At 51.4% G+C, this 20,372-nt stretch overlaps 3 protein-coding genes across 5 annotated transcripts in view; 2 read left to right on the plus strand and 1 right to left on the minus strand.

Annotated features, from left to right (window-relative positions):
* GRPEL1 (GrpE-like 1, mitochondrial (E. coli)) overlaps window positions 1-8,126 on the plus strand; it is an 11,988-nt gene extending 3,862 nt beyond the window's left edge. The window contains exons 2-7 of one of the 2 annotated variants that reach the window (XM_011935400.1): window positions 253-415; window positions 2,022-2,103; window positions 3,257-3,638; window positions 5,825-5,831; window positions 7,730-7,731; window positions 8,116-8,126. In XM_011935400.1, coding sequence (XP_011790790.1) covers window positions 253-415; window positions 2,022-2,103; window positions 3,257-3,603 — 592 coding nt within the window. In that variant the 3' untranslated portion in view covers window positions 3,604-3,638; window positions 5,825-5,831; window positions 7,730-7,731; window positions 8,116-8,126. Of the gene's footprint in view, window positions 1-252; window positions 416-2,021; window positions 2,104-3,256; window positions 5,536-5,824; window positions 5,832-7,729; window positions 7,732-8,115 lie in introns of those variants that run through there. The other variant, XM_011935399.1, reaches the window with a different exon arrangement.
* TADA2B (transcriptional adaptor 2B) lies at window positions 6,472-20,366 on the minus strand. Of its 2 annotated transcripts, none has more exons than XM_011935397.1 (2): window positions 20,340-20,366; window positions 6,472-10,374 (listed from the first exon to the last, which is right to left on the minus strand). In XM_011935397.1, exon 2 carries the CDS (start codon window positions 10,366-10,368, stop codon window positions 9,382-9,384), a length of 987 nt encoding a protein of 328 aa, XP_011790787.1. In that variant the 5' UTR covers window positions 10,369-10,374; window positions 20,340-20,366; the 3' UTR covers window positions 6,472-9,381. The 2 variants fall into 2 exon arrangements, with proteins under 2 accessions (XP_011790787.1, XP_011790788.1); XM_011935398.1 differs by lacking the exon at window positions 20,340-20,366 and adding an exon at window positions 10,949-11,096.
* The window catches only part of CCDC96 (coiled-coil domain containing 96), a 5,394-nt gene continuing 2,995 nt past the window's right edge, over window positions 17,974-20,372 (plus strand). Inside the window, exons 1-2 of the mRNA XM_011935448.1 lie at window positions 17,974-18,095; window positions 19,969-20,062. Of these exons, the coding sequence (XP_011790838.1) occupies window positions 17,974-18,095; window positions 19,969-20,062 (216 nt within the window). The remainder of the gene's footprint in view (window positions 18,096-19,968; window positions 20,063-20,372) is intronic.

The raw sequence follows: 20,372 nt of genomic DNA on the forward strand, positions 1-20,372 counted from the left end.
TATATATATATATGTTTATCTTAGATCTAATAAAGGCACACTGTATATGACTTATAGCTTTTATATGTACTGTTTACTAGTATAGCTTTTATATGTCAAGTACAGTGTGCCTTTATTAGATCTAAGAGAAATGTTTTCTTCCCAAGTAATAGTAAATAGTTTGAAGCTATTTTAAGTTTCTAAAATCATACATCTGACTTTAATAAACACAAAAACAAAGTCTTCGTTTCTCATGTGTGGACTTCCCTGTAGGCCATCTCCTCGCTTGTTGTGCACAGCCACAAAACAAAAGAACAGTGGCCAGAACCTGGAAGAGGACATGGGTCAGAGTGAACAGAAAGCAGATCCTCCTGCTACAGAGAAGACCCTCCTGGAAGAGAAGGTTAAGTTAGAGGAACAGCTGAAGGAGACTGTGGTGAGGACTGTCATCCTCCTGTGGGAGTGGGCTCGGCTGAACTGTTTCTCTCCTGGGCCACATAAAGATTCCAGGCTTCACTGGTGACAGACTAAAGCCATAGTTAAGCCATTGTCCACGGCCTGCAGTGGGCCCAGGTGGCAAGTTACTGCCAAAGCAAAGACTAGAACCAAAATCCTATGTGGCTGTGGTTCTGGCAAGAGAATGATCTTTACATGCTGTTATTTGTCATTGAATTAAAACTTAAAGTCATCTTTACAAATGAGGAGTGCTTACTATGGTTGTTTAAGTTGGGACTTAGGAGAGGAAAATTTCAAGTCCAGGAGTTGGGAGCTGGAGTATGGTTTTATGTCAGGCTCTCACAGGCAGGTAGGAGGTCTGTGAACTAGGAACATGAATTATTACTCCATGTGAAAACACATGGGTGGCACAAATCAAGTTCTTTAAGGATTTGAGAATGATGACAAACCCTGAGTGCTGGCACCATTCCAAACCCGTTACATATGTTAATCCTGGCTGCCAGGTGTGCAGCCAGGGCTTGAACCAGGACCATCTGGACTTGGAGCTCTTACTCCTTGCCACTGCACGGTGATTACCTGAAGACTGAAAATGGATGCAGTGTAGAGGCCCCCACAGAGCCATTTAGTAAATATTAGAAAAGCTAGCTGGGCGCAGTGGCTTACCCCTCTGATAGCGCTTTGGAAGGTTGAGGCAAGAGGATTGCTTGAGCCCAGGTGTTCAAGACCAGCCTGGGCAACATAGTGAGACTCCATCTCTAAAAAAAATAAAAATTAGCTGGGCGTGGTAGTGCACTCCTGTAGTCCCAGCAACCCAGGTGGCTGAGGTGGGAGACTTGCTTGAGCCCAGGAGGTTGAGGCTGCAGTGAGCCGAGATTACACCACTTCACTCCAGCCTGGGCAATAGCTCAATACTCTGCTCAAAAAAAAAAAAAAAGAGAAAAGCTCAGATGAGTGAGCTTACAGAAAGGTGGTGAGACATGAGGAATATACTAGAACTCAGATGATGATTACACAAGGAGTGTTTGAACTGAGCCACCTCTGGGTAACACTGAACATAGCAAAAGATCATGAGTACAGCTTTTATTAAGCTTTCGTTAAGCTACCCTCCTTAGTCATATTTCAAAGGCAGTGATATTACTTCTGTTTTGACTTGCAGTTAGTTACACAGCCATTTTCCGATCGAGCTTGCTTTCCTATGACTTTGTTCCATGTTAACATAAATCTCCCAGCCGGGCGTGGTGGCTCACACCTGTAATCCCAGCACTTTGGGAGGCTGAGGTGGGCAGATCAAAAGGTCAGGAGATGAAGACCATCCTGGCTAACACGGTGAAACCCCATCTCTACTAAAAATACAAAAATTAGCCGGGCATGGTGGCGGGCATCTGTAGTCCCAGCTACTTGGGAGGCTGAGGCAGGAGAATGGCATGAACCTGGGAAGCGGAGCTTGCAGAGAGCCAAGATCGCACCACTGCACTCCAGCCTGGGCGACAGACAGCAAGACTCCGTCTCAAAAAAAAATTAAAAAAATTTAAAAATATATATATGTAAATATATATATATAAATTTCCCTTTTTTTTTTATTTTAGGAAAAATATAAACGAGCTTTGGCAGACACTGAGAACTTGCGGCAGAGGAGCCAGAAATTGGTGGAGGAGGCAAAATTATATGGTACGTTCAACATAACATGGTGTTGATTCTGAAAAGAAGATAATGGGGTGCGGAAGGGGAAGGCCATGCATATGGAAATGTCAGAGAGCAAGGCTGTGGGGCGGGGGTCCAGCAGTTGCATCCCCCGCATTTTTTTTTATGATGGCCCAACAGCAGAGGTGTCTGGAGGAGCAGAAATAAGTAGCTGAGACTCGCATGAAGAATTGTAAATAGGTGTGTCCTGCCCCACACAGAGACCTTGGTGGGAACCTGCAGCAGGTCAGCCTCCGATGCCCATCCCCTTAGCCCTCCGGAAGTAACACTGGCATCACTTCAGAACACCCAGCGTGCTATATGCATTGCCACCTTTGGATGTTTTTGTCACTGCTCTTCCCATTTTTACAGTTGAGATCATTGCGGTTTAGTCACCTGCCACACAGCACAAAGCTGGTACATAACCCAGGCTCCCAACTCCACAGGCTGGTGTTTGAGTGCTGGCTGTGGGTCTCTGCATGACTGACAGTGGGTATTAGAGATGCAGAACCCAAGGCTCAATGGAGGGTAAATGGCTTGCCCCGGGTCAGACAGGATGAGAGGCTATGTGGAAACGAAGAACCAGAGTCTGTGCCGCATTCACAGAGATGGAAGCGCTCCTTGAAACACTTTTTTCCTGGATGCTGTGGCCTGTTTCTTGGTATTCTGCCTCTCTTTGTGGTAATGTGCTTTGTTGGTTTAATGTCTGGGCTCTTGGGACTCAGTACCAGGCCTAGGTTCTCTCCACTTGCTGTGCTCCCTGGGTGACTTCCACACTCATATGGGCTTAATGGCATCCTCACACAAGTCTCGGCTTCAAACTCTGATCTTCTGAGTTCCAGTCCTCTATATCTTACTGCTTACTTGACATCTGGGCTTGGATGTCTCAAGGGTATTTTCTCCTCTACTGCACTCCTTTCTTCACATTTTAGTAAATTCTAAATTTAGTAAACTCTAGGTCTCATCCCACAAATAGCTTTTGAGGGTTTTGTGTTGTTGAAGTTACTGAGCTATTGGAATTCTGAGGCAACTGATTTGACAAGTTGTTAAATAGCCTCCACATCAGGTCAGCAGTGCTCAGGTTGGAATTGCCCTGTGCAGTTGGTATGGAGTGCAAATGATCTTCTTTAACTTCATCCAGGCATTCAAGCCTTCTGCAAGGACTTGTTGGAGGTGGCAGACGTTCTGGAGAAGGCAACACAGTGTGTTCCTAAAGAAGAAATTAAAGACGATAACCCTCACCTGAAGAACCTCTACGAGGGGCTGGTCATGACCGAAGTCCAGATCCAGAAGGTGTTCACAAAGCATGGCTTGCTCAAGTTGAACCCTGTCGGAGCCAAGTTCGACCCTTATGAACATGAGGCCTTGTTCCACACGCCCGTTGAGGGGAAGGAGCCGGGCACAGTGGCTCTGGTTAGCAAAGTGGGGTACAAGCTGCATGGGCGCACTCTGAGACCCGCCCTGGTGGGGGTGGTGAAGGAAGCTTAGCTGCTGTTGATGGGGTGGGTGTTTTAAACTCACTTGCTGTAACTCTTAAGGCTGGTTCATTGTTTCTCATCTTTGAGTACATGTGACCTTTTCCCAAACCTTGTTGGAAACCTTAAGTAACCAGTGGCTAAACAGAAAATGAAGCGGGTTGCATAACTGCATTAATGAACTGTAATTCGGGAGTCTGTTCCCTTTTAGTGCCACGCGTTGAATAGTTCCACATACTTAGAAGAGCTCAGCGGGGCTCTGCCAGGCCTCCTGAGCGTCATGAGTAATGTGTCTGCTCAGACTCTGCTGACACCAAAGTATTTTAAACAAAAGGTATTGGGGAATTCTGTTTGGCTACCTGGACGTGCCAGTCTGCACCGTGTATCGCTGCGGCGCATGAGTGACTGGCATATTTAGCCCATCACATTTCATTCGCTGAAGGAAAGGCAAGAGTTGAAACATTTCCCATAAAAAAAAATGGTCTTTGTGAAGAACATAGTGAGTTCGTTTGTCATCAGTCAAGAGCGGCTGAAACTGACCACTGAGAAATGGGCGTGGGCACTGACAGTTCTCAGCACCATTATTTGGCCAGCAATTGAGCTTGGCTTGGCAAAGGTCCTTTTACCCTGTTCTGTTCATCTAAATGCAGACATATTTAAATCATATTCAACTAGTTACTAACGACCTCAAGGTGTATTCCCTGGCAAAATGGACTTTCTCAAAATAGGACTGCACGCTTGGTATACTTTAAATGTTAATGTTTAATTTAAAAATTTTATTTAAGAGGATTAAAGCCCTAATGTTTATTTTCCTACTTTCTGATAACAATTTTGTGTCCTCTCGTGGAGATCCTTGCCACTGAGGCAAGCATGGCTTAGCCTTCCCATTCTCTGCTCCAGCCCTGAAGCTGTCAGCTTGACATGTGTGTGCGTGCACTCACGTACACATGCACACACTTCTGCACGGAAGAGGCGCGCCACACTCGCCCAGTGCAGCTGCAGCCTGTCATGGTAAGAATATGAAACACCCAGGAGCCACAGGATTTGCAAAATCGTCTCACGAAAGGACTGTGTTCCTCATTTACATGGTCATCTAGGGCTTAGAAAAAGGCTGAATGATTGGAGTCTCTTATGAAAAAGAAAAGAAACTTTCGCTGCCTTTGCTTCTAGAATTGAAGATACTGGTGAAAGCCATTTGCTGCCTAGAAAAGATGGGGCACAGTTTATTTCACTTCTAATTTTAAAAGATGCAGGTAATGGTCCCATAATACTTCAACCTGGGATACCATTCCCAACATGTTCCACCTTTAAGATGCCTTCAATTACTGTGGTCAGAAACAATTAAAGGCAGCATGTATATTGGAGAAAACATGACTGGGAGCTCCAGCACTGCCTGTTTTCACGCTGTGGGGTTGTGAGTGCATCGTCGCCCCTGGAGCTCCAGAGTAAAATGGAGGCTAAGAAAAGTAATTATCAACTCATTTCTGTGAATATTTGCAGTCTCCTCCCTTCTCAGCTAGAGCTGCAGTTGCTAAAAAGCACTGTACTCATAACCTAGAGGCAATATAGCTTAATCTGGTAAAATATTTTTTTATAGTAGACCTTCAGTCATACAGTAAGTTGGGTATCATCTGAAATGCTTAGAAACAGAATTGTTTCAAACTTGGGGCTTTTTTGGATTTTGGAATATAGTCAAGCATGGCTTAACCACAGGGATGTGTTCTGAGAAATAAGTCATCAGGCAGTTTCTTCTGTGAACACCATGTGTACCTACATGTACCTAAAAAACAGGTGGTGTAGCCTACTCCACACCTAGGCTATATGGCGTAGCCTATTGCTCCTAAATTGGAAAGCAGTTACTGTACTGATACTGTAGGCATCTGTTAACACAATGGAATCTGTGTATCTGAACATAACATACTAAAGGTACAGGGAGAACAGTGTTGTAATATGTGGCCCCATTGACTGAAACGAGATTCTCTGCTTGACTACTTGCATTATACTTGCTAGTTAAGTGTCCCCAATCCCGAAATCCAAAATGCTCAAAATGAGCATCTCCTTTGAGTGTCATGTAGGCACTCAGTTTCCGATTTTGCAGCATTTCAGATTCAGGGATACTCAACCTGTAATAGGAAAATGTCTTTTAATTATGTATATATTTACAGTAGAAATTAGATTTGTTCAGCTACATTCTAGTAGTTACTGGATTTAGCATAATTGCAGCATGAGTCAAGTGTATGTGTGGACAGTCAAAACCAGAACTGGAAGTCTCAGAGGCATCTGCAAGTCGGTCTGGATTCCTGAAAGACTCAGACCCATTTGGCTTTCTCTGGCTGTACTGCTGCTTTGAGGGAGGAGAGCAACTGGCACGAAAGAGTTTCTGCTTAAGAGAAAGCAATTTTAGGTCGGGTGCAGTGGCTCACGCCTGTAATCCCAGCACATTGGGAGGCCGAGGTGGGTGAATCGCCTGAGGTCAGGAGTTTTTAAGACCAGCCTGGCCAACATGGTAAAAAACCGTCTCTACTAAAATTACAAAAAATTAGGTGGGCGTGGTGGTGGGTGCCTGTTAATCCCAGCTACTTGGGAGGCTGAGGCAAGAAGAATCGCTTGAATCCAGGAGGCAGAGGTTGCAGTGAGCCAAGATTGTGCCATTGAACTCCAGCCTGAGCAACAAGCACGACACTCCATCTCAAACAAACAAAAAAAAGACAAAGCAACTTTAATATTCTGGAGGAAAAACTGGTTTGATACAAAGTAGCAAACTTTGAAGTATGTCATGTGACAATCTGTGTGTGTGAACTGTGGCTCACCCCTAGCTCTGTGTGGCTCAGAGAAGACATCTGACTTCAGAACCAGAGGTAAGAAGCAAACAGTGACACTCTTGTTCTCAACGTGTTTAATATGGAAAAAGGTCATCAAAACGGTAGGCAGGGTTGCTGTTTTTAATACATTCTTGGGATGTTGGCCATTCAGGCAGCATTATTTAAAATAGATGAGTTATCCAACTTTTTTGACTCAAAGATAGTTTGGTTAAAAATTTTTTTTTTTTTGAGACGGAGTCTTGCTCTGTCACCAGGCTGGAGTGTAGGGGTGCGATCTCAGCTCACTGCAACAACCTCTGCCTCCTGGGTTCAAGCAATTCTCCTGCCTCAGCCTCCCAAGTAGCTTGGACTACAGGCATGCACCACCACACCCAGCTAATTTTTGTATTTTTAGTAGAGACAGGATTTCACCATGTTGGCCAGGATGGTCTTGATCTCTTCACCTTGTGATCAGCCCGCCTCGGCCTCCCAAAGTGCTGGGATTACAGGTGTGAGCCACCGTGCCTGGCCTAGATTTTAACAAGACCTAATTCCGTGGGATTATGGTGGCTAATTCATCATGAGAATTAAATATAAAAATGTGGAGGCTCTGAGCTGCCGACAGAGGTAAGGACTACCATGATGGGAATAGTCGATGGGCTAAGAGGCGGCCAATCACAACATTACCATTCCCTTGTGACAAAGGGTTATTACTTTAACATAAATTAATTATACATTCATTATGGTGTTTTAAAACAGTCAAGCCTAAATAAATTCTTCATACCATCAAAAAGATATACATACTAAAAACCTGCTTAAGCACAAAGTTTTTCATTTGACAGCTCTTGGCCTGGGCCATACACATTAACAGGGATCTTCTGCTGCTTCAAGCTTAATATAATAAGTCTGGCAATCATTTTATATAAAAATAAGATTAAATTTAAAACCTCACCAAACTAGGATCCTGGCATTGTAGAAAATCAGGGAGACACCAGAATAGCTAAAACCCATGGTTCTCAAGCAAGCTTCCATCCAGTCACCTGGAGGGCTTGTGAAAACAGCTTGCTGCACCCCGCTGCACACCACTTCGATGCAGGAGGCCAGGTGGAGCCAGGTAGAACCTGCATTCTAACAGGTTCCTAGGGGATGCTGCTGCTGGGCCAGGAACCCCACTTTGAGGACCACTGGGGCTAAGACAACTGTAAAAACTTAGCACCATCTCCATCACTGTTCAGTGGTAGACAGCATCAGCTTTCTGTCATCCGCATTTATTCTGCAGGGGACAATGTGGAGCTGGCCCTCATGATACCACTGCTCAGTACTTTATTGTCAAAAGAGAAGTTCTGGGCTTAGCTAAAAGAGCACTTCTCTGTCAGCATGCAGTATAGTTTACAACTAAAGCCATATACAATATATTTGAAATGTTTTATTTAATGCTGAAAATTTTACCCTAAGGGACAGAAGGATGTGTAAAAAGAAAGGAAAAGGCACAGTAATTAAGTCATCCTTAGAAATGATGAGGTTTTCTTTCTTTCAAATAACTTCACTTTAATGTAACTTCAAGCCCAAACATTCTGGGAGGTAAACAGTCTCTTGGTACCTATGGGGCCCGAGAGGCAAGTCAACCTCCTTGAAGAATGGAGCGCTGGAGTCTCAGCACTCCACAGACTCTTTTTAAAGCAGGGTCTTGGACCGGAGAACCCTGAGCAGCTGGAAGACAAAAGACTTCCTCAAGTTTCAGGAGGAAGGTACCGTGGACATCCTTGAAAGAGGGCCCCAGAGAAAAACTTGTAGGCAGGGCTGTGAAGAAGCCATTTCTGAGTCTGATTGAAGACAGTGAACAGGGAGCAGCTGGAGGCTCAGGGACAGCACCCGGGCTCCCTCGTGCTCAGCCAGAACCACCGCCAACCAACCAGTCAGACGGCTCTCGCCTGGCTAGTCTGAGGCCTCAGCTGGCACGGGCCTGGTGACACTCTTAAAGATGCCTAGCCAGGCGGGCATGCTCACATTTTCAGTGGAAAGGTACTTGCAACTGAAGAAAATCCTGAGGAAGCTGACGCCAGAATTCAGAACTCTTAGCCTTGAACTTTATACAATGGGTTCTTCCAAGTGAAATGCACTGCACATCCAACAGCAGCACCCAGCAGCCCCAGGAAATGGGTTGAGAGGGCCTGGCGGTCCACACGTGTCCTACGTCCCTCCCACTAACGTGCTTTCCCATTCGTGGGGACGTGGCCACTATGGGAGCCTGCCCAAGGGGCACGGCTCTACCCAAACTGAACCAGCAGGCTCTGGCCGTATTCAAATGAGGCGCAGGGTCAGCTTTGGGGTTTGGGAACTGCAGGCTGAAACTGCTGCTGCCGGTGAAATGGAAGGTCATCTGGTTGCTGTGTTCCACAGATTCCTCTTCAGTTCCCAACAAAATGCCAGCCTATTGTCCTCTGGCCTGATTTTCCTCATCTGCTACAAGGCGGAGGAGTCTGGGCCCAAGCTGCCCCCATGTAAAGTGCCGCGTGCCGGGGGCTGCGCTGGGGTCAGCTGTGGGCAGCGTGGGCTCAGAAAAGGGGAGCCTGCACGCAGCCCCGCCTGAGAAGAGCTTGCATCACCAGGAAATAGCTGGTGGCTTCTCGGTCCAGCAGGAAAACACTGCTCCTGTCACCCACAATAGCTTTTGTACCAAAGGGAAGAACAGTCAAAAGGAAATAGTCCAATCTCACAATAAGCTCCGAACTGAACAGGTAAAGGCAGAGCATTCTCTCAGTGTAGGACTTGCAGAACTAAGAAAACAGACAGATTCGCCTCCCCCATGATCCAAGATAAGACTGTTACTATTGCTTCTTTCAGAGGACCACGAAAAGAATTTGTCTTAAAAAAAAAGGAACTCCATTTGTTTAAAAAAGAGCAACAATGGGGAAGCGGCTCCCCTCCACCAAGTCACTGTGGCTGGCGCGCCGCCTGAGCATCACGCTGGCTTTCACAGCGTCTCAGCTTCAAGAGGCGTCCCTGGAGATCCAGCCGCTTTCTGTGAGGAAATTCAAAATCCTTTTCTTTAGGACTTTGTCCAGGTAGCTAGGAAGGCGGCTTTTCGAGGGGATTCCTTGCCGCTTCTGGAGGTGGTCTTTAATTATAATAGTCTTCACAGTCACGTAGCGGGCTGGACTCAAGTTTAAGGAGGTGCAGAGCACCTTCTCGCGATCCGACAGGAGCTCGAAGCCCGGAAGGTTCTCAATGGCGGCGAACTCGCCGTCTTTGCCGTCCTCCTTTCCCCGTTTGGAGCCCGCTAGGTTTTTGTTCTCCTTCCTCTTCTCCCGTTTATGCCGCGCTGCCTCGTACTCTGCCGACTCTTCCATCTTGGTGATCCCGTTTCGCCGGTACCGCTGCAGTTCTCGGATCTTGGCCCGGAGCATTTTTTCTTTGTGCATGTTTTCAAAAAGGTCATCAAACTCCTTGCATGACATGAACTGGTACAGCGGCCTCAGCTTCAGGCGCAGCTCCTTCTCCTCCTTGGTGATCTTGCGCTTCAGCGCCTTCTCCTTCTCCTTCTTGTCCTTCCCCAGGAAGGCTGGCACTAGATTGTAGTCTCGGGCGATGTTCTTCCGCCGCTGTCTCTCTCTCAGCTTCCGCACGTACATGTCCACGTGGGCGCGCTTCAGCTCGATCTCCACGTCGTCGTCGTCATAGTTAACAGAGAGCCCGCTAATGAGCGTCTCGGCATCCTGGTCGTACTCGATCTCGTAGTCGTCCCGCAGCGGCATGTAGCCCAGCTGCTGCTGCTCCGCCACGGAGATGTCCAGCGGGGGCAGCGGGGTGGTGAGGCTGGGTGAGAGGGGGCCTCCGCTGGGACAGGTGTGGTCTGTCACACGGTTGGGGATGGTGTCAGGGATGCAGGCCTTCCCCAGGTTCCCGTGGATGTACATGCTCACGTAATGCTCCATCACCTCTTGGGGAGTCCGGGAAGCACCGACGTGTGCAGCCATATCTTCCTGCGATGACAAAGGGCAGAGGTTACTTCCAGCGCCAGGGTGTCAGATTTAGGTTCTGCACAGATTCTCTTCACGTTTTACAAAGGTTGACCTACAGTACTTCCTACAGCACCGTTACCCACCCTCCCCAAAGGCATTCGGTCACACACTCTCTCATGAGCCGGGCTCAGGGGAGAGATGACAATGTTGGAAGCAACACACGTTGTTTCCATACATGAGGAGGTGAAGACCCAGAGAGGCACAAGCTGGCACAAGGTCTTGGGGTGAGCCGGTGGCAGAGCTGAGGCCAGAACCCCTGGCTGAGGTCTGGACTTTGTTCCCATTCCCCACCTGGGACCAGAGGACCACACCTGGTACCCTGGTTTTGCACCGCCATAAACCCTGCACTCAGGGGCTGTCCATCTCAATGTCCCAGGACACAGCTGGGCAGGCCAGGGAATGCTGAACTCGCCTCATTCAGACTAGAAAACGGGCTTGTCCCAGGGTGTGAGGCCAGGCCAAGTGCATGGCACTGCAGGAGGGGACCCAGTTCTACCATGTTGCCGCCTCCTGGTCAATAGAAAGGGCAGGACACTTCTGTGACACTTGTCCTGGCCGCACACCCATCCTGGCCTTCATGCCCGGGGGGGCTGGCATGGCCCTTTCCTAGGCAGTGACTGTGGATGATGGGCCTGTGGCTCTTCAAGGGAGCAGGCCTTCATTTCTAGCACCTTCCACGGTTAGCAGCTAGCTGGGCGTCTGCCACCGGCTGAAAGCATTCATCATTCCTACAAGAGGGTAACCCATAAATATAAGGTTTAATGGGAGGAAACTGTATAACTCCCTCAATCTTTTCCTTCTGCCGAGAGGCCTCTTCCTCAAAGTCAACCGCTAAAGCCACTTCAGAAAGTAACTGCCCAAAATGCGCACTCATTCCCTGGCCACCGCCTCTCAGCCACCCAGCCCCCACCTGCCTCTGCCCGCCTGGGTGTGGAACCAGCGCTGCAGCGCTGCCTGCAGCACAGCCAGAGGCCCAGCTGGAACCAGAGGGACCCGCGCCCCACCAGGCTGATGATTATGAGCTGCAGTCAGGGAGAGAAGTGCTCTGGGCTCCAGGAACGGACCCCACAGCTGGGGCTTCCTCTGGCACACATGCCTGGAGCCGAGGTGCTGGGACCCTTCCCCCTCCCCCGCCACCTTGGGGCCAGGAATGCCCAGGACTGTGACTACAGAAGGCAATGCCAAAACTCAACTGTGGGGCCTCTTTGAGAATCATAAAGTAAAAATATTCGAGCTAAATGTTGATTGTGGTCTTAAGAGGGCACTGACTGCTTCTTTTAGAAACATCACTGTTGGCAGCAAATCTGTTCATTTTCTTTCCCCAGGAGGCATTTGGCCTAAAACAAAACACAAAACCAAGTCACAACTATCTCCAGCACCTGCTGCCACTCTGTGTGACCCAGGCTGGTCACTGCCCATCTCTGAGCTCCGGGTGTGTCACTGCCAGAAGAGGAGACATGTGCAGCCCCACGCACCTCACATGGGTGAGAAAAGGCTTCAGGGCCAGAGTGGGCCCCACATGGCAAGCGCGAGTCCCCTCTCATGGAGCAGCCGGGGCAGAGGCCACCGGGGAGCTCATGCTCTTCCCCCACAACCTTGGGGCCAGGGAGCCCCAGGATCCGCAGTGGCCTCTGAAACAGGTAACTACCAGCCGTGTCTACCTAATGGAAAAACAGTCCCTAACGCCCGCCCTTTAGGAAGGAAAGGCCCCTGTTGGGTGGAAACCCTGGGTGAACATCCTGTGGTGCCTGTAGGGTGGGAATTTCCATCCCAACGCCTCATGTCTGTGCTTCCACCCCCCAGGCAGGCAGCAGGGGCAGAGCCGACCTTGGCCTGTGCAGCTTCTCCAGCCCTCAGCACCAGCTTCTGTCAGAGGCTGCGGAGGGACTGCTGCGTACACAGCCAAGTCAAGACGCCAGTTTCCAGGAGGCTCCGATGGCTGCTGCACCAGGTTCCCAGGCATGTGAGGCTGGGTGTCCCCTTGCCCCAGAGGCTTTGTGGTGCCGGGCTGCTTACCCAAGGTCACAAGATGAGCCAGTGGGGCCCCCTGGCATTGGCCCTGGTCTCTCCAGCCAGTGAGACCAGCAGGGAAGAGGCCTGCAGACTTCTTACTTGCAGAGATGTTTGTAAAATATCTTACTTACTTGGCAAATTTTCAAGTTAGCAACACTAGGTCAGCCTCCAAAATCCTTCAGAAATCTGGAAGTCTGGGAGCACGAACCCGTCAGCGTCAGCCGGACTCCTGAGTGTGCCCCGCGGGGTCTACAGCTGTCCCTGGCTCGTGCCTCACACCTCTCAGGAGCTTCCCAGCACCCAGCCAGACATTGCAGGCCTGGCAGCGCCCACCCTGCTGGAGGTGCCCTATGCTCCTCGTGCCCAGACTTAGGGCCAGGGCCCACCTGGTAGGGCGGTGAGGAGGCAGGTGCGGCCACAGCGTGTGCTCCGTCTCGGTAGCTTTCCCCAGCACTGGATGCTGTCAGCTTCCCTCCCACAACTTCCCTTTATCCCTCAAGACCAGGCCGCCGGGTCCAGGAAGCCTTCAGTGACCCCCAGGGCCAGGCTCAACTGTTCCATCACTTGCCGTCCCTCTCAGCTTGTTTCCTGACCTGCCATCCCTCCTTTTGCAGGTTTTACCAATACAATTTAAAACAACAGCAGATAAATACGTCTATGCCCATCATCCCACTCAGTCCTTGCGTTTCCCACAGAGGAGGAGTGTTATTACTGCCCTACAGTTTTCAGATAAGGAAAGTAAACCTGAGGGTGAGCCCCCGCCAAGGGCACGAGGCCAGTGAACGCTGAGCCACTTCAATACCAGGCAATGTGGCTGGGAGCATACACCCGTCACCACGCGCCCCCCACCATCCGGCGATGCAGCGCACACCACGGGGGCTCCTAGCCGCTTCCTGATGTTGTGATAAGAGGCAGAGCAAAGCCGGACCACTGGGCTTCTGCTCTTCCTTCTGGAACAAGCATGTTGGAGAGGTGCCACAGCTCCGGCTGACCCTGCCCCCGTGATGTGCAGTGAAGCTCAGGCCTCTGCACCCGGCGTCGTGCCCGAGGCTGCCAGCCCTGCAGACTCCAGAGCATCTCCCGTCCCAGGCGATGCTGAGAAGCCCTGTGGCCCTGCTGTCCCTCAGTGGCCCCACTGCTGTCCTTTCCTCACCCCATCTGGTCTTGGTCTGTGAAGGACGAGGCAGAGGACGGCTCACCCCGGCCCCAGGCTGGGCTTCCCCTGGTGGTTTGGGGCCAGATGCCATCGCCAAAGGGAGGCGCAGCTCCAGCTCCTTTTGCTCCAAATGAAGAAGCCTCAAAAAGCCAGGAAGGCTCAGTTACCCAGGGAGCTGGGTGTAACGAAGTGGGTCCCACCAGGGAAGGGCATTCTGTGGGCAGAGCTCTTAAGGAGCAGCTGGGTACACTGGTGGCCCCTGCAGGGCCAGGAGGAAATGGAATCCGTGGGACAGGGGACTGAACCATGTCCTAAAGGACAGGAGGGAACAGAGCAAGGTAAGAAACACACCAGCCACAGGCCGCAGGTGGCAGCGCGGGAGGGCTCCAAGCCGAGCCCACGCACACATTTTCCATCTGCACAGTTCAGAGAGCCCTGACATGTCACCTGCCTGGCCATTCCACAGAAGCGTGCAGACATGGGAGGGCCCCACCTGCCAGCCAGGCCATCAGCCCCTCTTAGGAGCTCCAAGCCCCACCTCCACGCCCCATGGGCTCCAGGCTGACTAGGCTGTCCTTATCACCTTCCACAGCAAAGTCACTCCAGCACCTCCAGTCTCAGCTCAGCCTCAGACACTGGGCCGACGACTAGGGCCACCTGCAGCTGGCGGCAGGACAAAGCGGCCGGGCAAAGGTAGGCGTGGATGCCAATAGCCCTCAGGGCTGGCACACCAACTCAGTCACAGCCATGCGGTGGCCCCTAGCTCTTCCCTCTTCTAGCCTTGTCTGTCACCTTTAGAGAGATGACTTGAGGACACCGGGTCACCCTGTCTCTTCCCCTTCCCTCCTCCCTGCTCCAGCAGCTCAACTCTCAGCACAAGCATCCCTCTGATGCCGGGGGCGGGGGACTCACTGGCTTTGCAGCCTGTGCTTCCAGGTGTCAGACCTTTCGGAGACCCCACTGTCCCTGGCCACTGCCCCCAGCCTGTTCCAGTAGAAAGCCCTGTAAGCCTCAGTTCTAGGTCTCTCTGAACTCAGAGACCTCAGTGACTTAGAGTTGTCTTTGGCCCTCAAGGTGACTGACACCTTCAGGTCAGATAAGGCTACTTGTGACAGAGATTTCGAAAGTGGCATTCCTCACTGTGGAAAACAGCAGGGTGGTTCCTCAAAAATCACACACAAGGCCAGGCGTGGGGGCTTAGCCTAACCCCAGCACTTTGGGGGACTGAGGCAGGAGGATCACTTGAGCCCAGAAGTTCATGACCAGCCTGAAAAACATGGCAAGACCCTGTCTCTACAAATAATTTAAAAATTAGGCGGGTGTGGTGATACATGACGGTAGTCCCAGCTACTTGAGAGGCTGAGGTAGGAGGATCGCTTGAGCCCAGGAGATGGAGGCTGCAGTGAGCCATGATTGTGCCACTGCACTCCAGCCTGGGTGATAGAGCGAAACTCTAAAAAAAAAAAAAAAATTACACACAGAACCTAATCTAGCAATTCCACTTTTATTTACCCAGAAGAACTGAGAGCAGGATCTTGAAGAGATCCCTGAACACCATGTTCATAGCAGCCTTATTCACATTTGCCAAGAGGTGGAGACAACCGAATGTCCATCACAGATATGTAGATGAACACAATATGCCACAGAGATGACAATGGCTGTGCCAACACATGCCACAACACAGATGATCCCTGAGGACATGACGCAAAGTGAAATATGCCAGTCGGAAAAGGACAAATCCCGCAGGACCCACTTACATGAGGTCCCTAGCGCCACAGACAGGAAGTAGAATGGGGGTGCCAGGGACTGGGGAAGGGGGATGGGGAGTGAGTGTTGAATAGGGACAGAGTTTTAGTCTGGCAAGATAAGAAAGTTCTGGAGGTGGCTGGTGGTGATGGCTGCACAACACTGTGAGTGGATTTAATGCTTCCAGACCTGGACACTTAAAAAGGGTTAAAATGGTAAATTTTATGTTACACATATTGTACAATAAAAGTCAATATATTTTTAAATAATTTTGAAGTTTTATAAAGTGACATGTCTTACCACTCTACCCCAGTGGTTCTTAAAGTGAGGTCCCACAGCGGCCCGCATCAGCAGCACCTAGGAGGTTGTTAGAAATGTAGATTCTAAGCCCCACCCCTGACTCAGCAGCTTGGGAGGTAGGGGTGACTCATGTGAGCCAGGCCTCCTGGGTGTCCCGCTGCGGGCTGGAGTTGGAGACCCCCTCTGCGTGCCCTGCCCCTCCCAGCCACTCTCCCATCTGGGCTCTTCCTCCCGCTCCCGCCATCCTTAATGGTGATCCCTGGAACCCCAGCAGGATGCTCAGGCTGGGGCTGACGCACAGTGGAGCCTTCTGCCCTGTAGGGGAAGGTAAGGTCCCCCTTCCCATGGTTCCCAACCGTGCCTCACAGCTCCCTGGGGCTCTTTCCATCCATCCAAATTTCTAGACCTCGGCCTCAGAGGTGACAACCCCGCAGATCTAGGGGGATCCCTGGGAATCCTAGTGGATCCTGCAGCACGGCTGCTGAACAATGAAACGGGTGGTTCTAGGCATGCAGTCAGAAGCCTTGGGTTGAAATTCCATGTTCCCACATTACCCACAGTTGTTTCCCGTTTGTAAAAGTGGGGAGCACCTGTCTCAGGGATTAGGGGACGGAGAGATGGTGAGGGGTACGTGTCAAAGCACCTGCTCAGGCCCGGCACTGGCAAGCAGCCACTGGGTGATCACAGAGCCTGAGCCGGCTTCAAACCCCAGTAACGCTCTCGCACCCGGCACCCAGGGCTCTTCACCAGCTTCCTCCATCACCGCAAGCTGGCTTTTGCTTGGCCCTGAATACACCAGACTCTTAAAACACAAAACCCTTCCTTCCTCCACACCCTCCTCTAACTGCACAACCATCTTATGTCCTTCCCTCCGCAGGACATCCTGAGGCCCACTTGCCCACACGGCACCCGCCAGGTGAGGCAGCCGTCTTCCTCCTAGCTGTTCTCACCACAGGGGCTAGTGTGTACCAGGCCCCGAGGCAGTGCTAACTGAATGAATGACTGACAGAATGAATGCACGCACAAGGCAGTGATCATCGATGTGTCTGGCCTTCTCCCGCCTCCTGGGTGTCCATCACCATCTCAAAGGGTACAGCTCTACTCAGGACACCCCACCTGGCTCCAGGAAGGAGCCTGAGTGTTGACGTGTGTGCACAAGGCCTTCCATGGTTCTCAGAGAACTTCACACGCTCATCTCATTCAAAACCACAAGGGCCAGCTTGAACCCCACTTCGCTACCAAAGCCCCCCTGACCACCACCTGCAGAGGTGCACTGGCCCTCCTCAAGCTCCTCAGTGTCAGTCCAATTTCTTCAGCAACCAATCAACAGCTCCAGCTCCTCTGCCACAGCTGTGACTTGCCCTCAGCTGTCACCTGTCTTTGTGTCTATGTTCCTGTGCTCCAGCAGGGCCTGCATCCTCTAACTCTTGGAATCCTGCACAGAACCCATCACAAACCGGCCATCTAGAGACGACAAACCCCGCTGATCTGACTCTGGGTCACTGCTTGCCAACTCTTTCCCATTGTCGCCAAGGTCCTTTAACCTGTTCTCTCTGCCCCTCGCTATGAAACACACACGCCAGCACACACGTTGTCCCTAAGCCCCCAGGTGTCACTGTAAACCCTGCTCAGCTACAGCCCATCCCCTTCAGGCCCCATCCCCCAGCCCTGGTACAAAGTGTGACCACAAAGCTGCCAGGTTTGGCCACAACCCACCCTCTCCCATGAATCCCACATGTAGTAGTACAACCCCCAGGCCAGGTGTCACCATTTGCCATCTGAAAGTAGAAACTCAACAGGTCTCATCTGTCTTCACATCACTGTCCCCAGCCCCCACACCATCTCCTTTCACACTCATAGTCGCAGCCCAGGAGCCCAGGCCCTGCCCCCACACTAATCTCCAGTGAATCAGGTCAAGCCCTTCCACTCCATCCACTCCTGTGGTGGCACCGACGGCCTCCCAGCCTGTGACCCACATTGCTTAATGCTCTCATCCATGGGTTAGGGCCCGGGCTTTGGAATCACACAGGCCTGCGTTCGTTCCTGGCTCTATCACATGAATGCCATGGAATCCCTGACAAGGCGCTTCGTTTCTTAGAGCTGCTGTTCTTCAACTGTAAGAGTAAGAACCCAACCCCCAGGGCTGCTAGGAAGATCCCACAAGACACATGGGAAGAGCCTGGCCCAGAGCGGACAGAGGCAGTGGGACACGCCAGCTCTGTGCACACAGCTGGATACGGGCTCAGAAGAGCACCGCCCATCTCAGAGCTGCAGAACAGCCTCAGAGGAAGAAAAATAAAGTCCCAGGAGTTAGCGCAACGAGATTCTGCCAGGGAGATGGCAGCATGACTGAATACTGGTACCTCACCACTCCGGGGGAGAGGGCGGGGGTCACGGGCCATCGCACCCCCTGCATCCTGGCTGCAATGCAGGCTCTCAGGCCTCGCCGTGACCTGGCGCTGGTGCCGTGGGAGAACGCCCTGACCGCAGCCTGGCCAGGCCCCCTGTGCACCAAGCCCACGCCCACGCCCCATGCCCTTCCTCTCCTGGCTCTGTCTCCTCTAACAGCTGAGTCAGAATCTGCATTTTCACCAGCTCCCCAGGTCGTCGGTGTGCACATTAGTTGGAAAGTATTGTTTTAGAAGAGAGGCCTCTCCACTTCTAGCCTGGTTTCTTCCAAAACCACATACATGTTTTTGTTCCCCAGGTATTGTGTTGTGTGTATTTTCCACAGTGCCGCAGGGAAGGCAGTGCAGACAGTGTAGTTAAGAGTACAGGCTCTGAAGTCAAACTGGTCCATCCAAAGCCAACTGCCAAGGGCTGTCGGGAAAATGTCCTGAGATATGCACAGATATGCCGGCAAGGCTCTGCGCCTCCTTAGCTGCTAACAGAGATAATTGCTGGGATGGTGAAGAGAAGAGCCCTTTGAGGCACTGATATGTAAGTGGAAAGATCAATCCTGGGCCATGATTTTGGGGGAGAGCAGCCTAGGTAGAAGAAATATAAAACGATCAAGATGAGATCTCATTGCTCAACACTTCTAAGGCCGCCTTAACTGAAGTAAAAGCCACCGAGGCCGGTGTGAGGCGCCCCGTGCTTCCCAAGCTCACTCTGGTTATGGTGTGTGGAATGGGGGAATAGGGTGCAGGGGGAATAACGAACAAGGAGGCTCCCAAAGTGGTCAAGGCAAGAAGTAAACATCAGCCGGGACTACGGCTGTAAGAAGTGGTTTGTTCTGGATGTACTGTGAGGAGATAGCTGATAAACTGGATCAGGAATTTAGTGGAACAAGGAACTAAGGAGTAAGTCGAGAGGACACTGAGAGGCAGATAGGACAGGGAGGTGGCTGGACATGGAGGGCTGTTGCTAGGGAGGAGCTCTGGGCCCAGCACCAAGTCAGTACCACACTTTAAGCTCCCTGAATGGAGGGATAAAGGCGTCTCTTCCTTCAGAGTCCTCCACCACAGTAGAATGTGCACGGAACACAAGCTCAGTGCATATCCACAAACAGCATGGAAGGACAAGACGGGACAGAGTTTCTGAAAAATGGCGATCCCAATGCTGGTGGCCATTAGGTAAGGATTTGTAAAGGACCATCTTCTCTAAGGAGCTGGGAGGAGAATCAAGATTCCAGGGCTTCAGAATGGGTATATGAGGCGGTCCTGAGACTCCTTCAGGAAAGGAAAGCAAAAGGCAATCAAAGCAGCCCAGGCAGGACTGCTGGAGACGTGGCAGCAGATGGATGCTGTTCCGAGGAGGAGGCACCTGGTGTAGCAGGGGAAGACTCTGCAAAGCTAAGGGCGCTGGGGTGTCTCACTCCCCTGCTTCTCAGGGTGCCTGGGGATGGCCACATGTCTTTGGTGGTTATGAGTGGGAATACGGCTGGAGATTTTCTCCTTTCTAATACGGATGCAAGCTTCCAGAGTGAAAGGAGAGCTGAGAAACCGCCCAGAGAGAACAACCATGTTCCTCTCTCAAGGACAGAACCTAGCACACGATGTTGCTAGCGTAAGTGGATCCAGTCCAGCTCTCACCTTTCCCCACACAGAGCTGTCTCTACAAAAACCTCAAACGTAAAGAGAGCAAAACCGAAGCCCCATGCCTCCCAGGCCAGGCCTCTTTGTTCATTCTTTACTGACCACTCGCACAATGTCGTGGGTTGTGGAGACCCAAGCAATAAACCAGGCGCGCTACCCACAAAGAATCTGTGCACTGGCAGACCACACAGGGCACATGCATACAATGACAGAAAGCAAACGGGGCCGCCCCAGACACCCCGAGACAAGCCGCAGGGCGCCCACCGTTCTCCCTCCCTGGTGCTCCCACCGCTTTCTGTCGAGTCTGCGGGCCTGCCTGACTCCACGAACTCAGGTAAGGCACCGCGTCTTGCCCAACGTCTGCACTCCGCAAACGCCTGTGAAGGCGTCCCTGAAGGTGAGGGAAATGACTCTCTGCTGTCAGAAACCAGCGTTCAAAGCCCCACTTGGCCCCGTCTCTGCTATGTGACCTTGGGCGCATCACAGCCTCTCTGAGCATAGGTTCCGACAGGTGCCCGACTATAAACCGGCAGCGTCGCCCTCCCCACCTCCGGGGCCTTCCGGGGTGCCGAGCGGAGCGAGCAGGTCCAATGCTGACTGCGCGCCCGATTACAGGAGTAGGCGCGGGCCTTCCTGTGCCCTAGCCGGGACCCGGCCTCTGTCGCGCCGCTCACCCAGTTTCCGAAGCCGAACTGCTCGATGGCGTC

The sequence above is a fragment of the Colobus angolensis genome, unplaced genomic scaffold, assembly GCF_000951035.1.
Source record: "Colobus angolensis palliatus isolate OR3802 unplaced genomic scaffold, Cang.pa_1.0 Scaffold143, whole genome shotgun sequence".
Classification (NCBI taxonomy): domain Eukaryota; kingdom Metazoa; phylum Chordata; class Mammalia; order Primates; family Cercopithecidae; genus Colobus; species Colobus angolensis.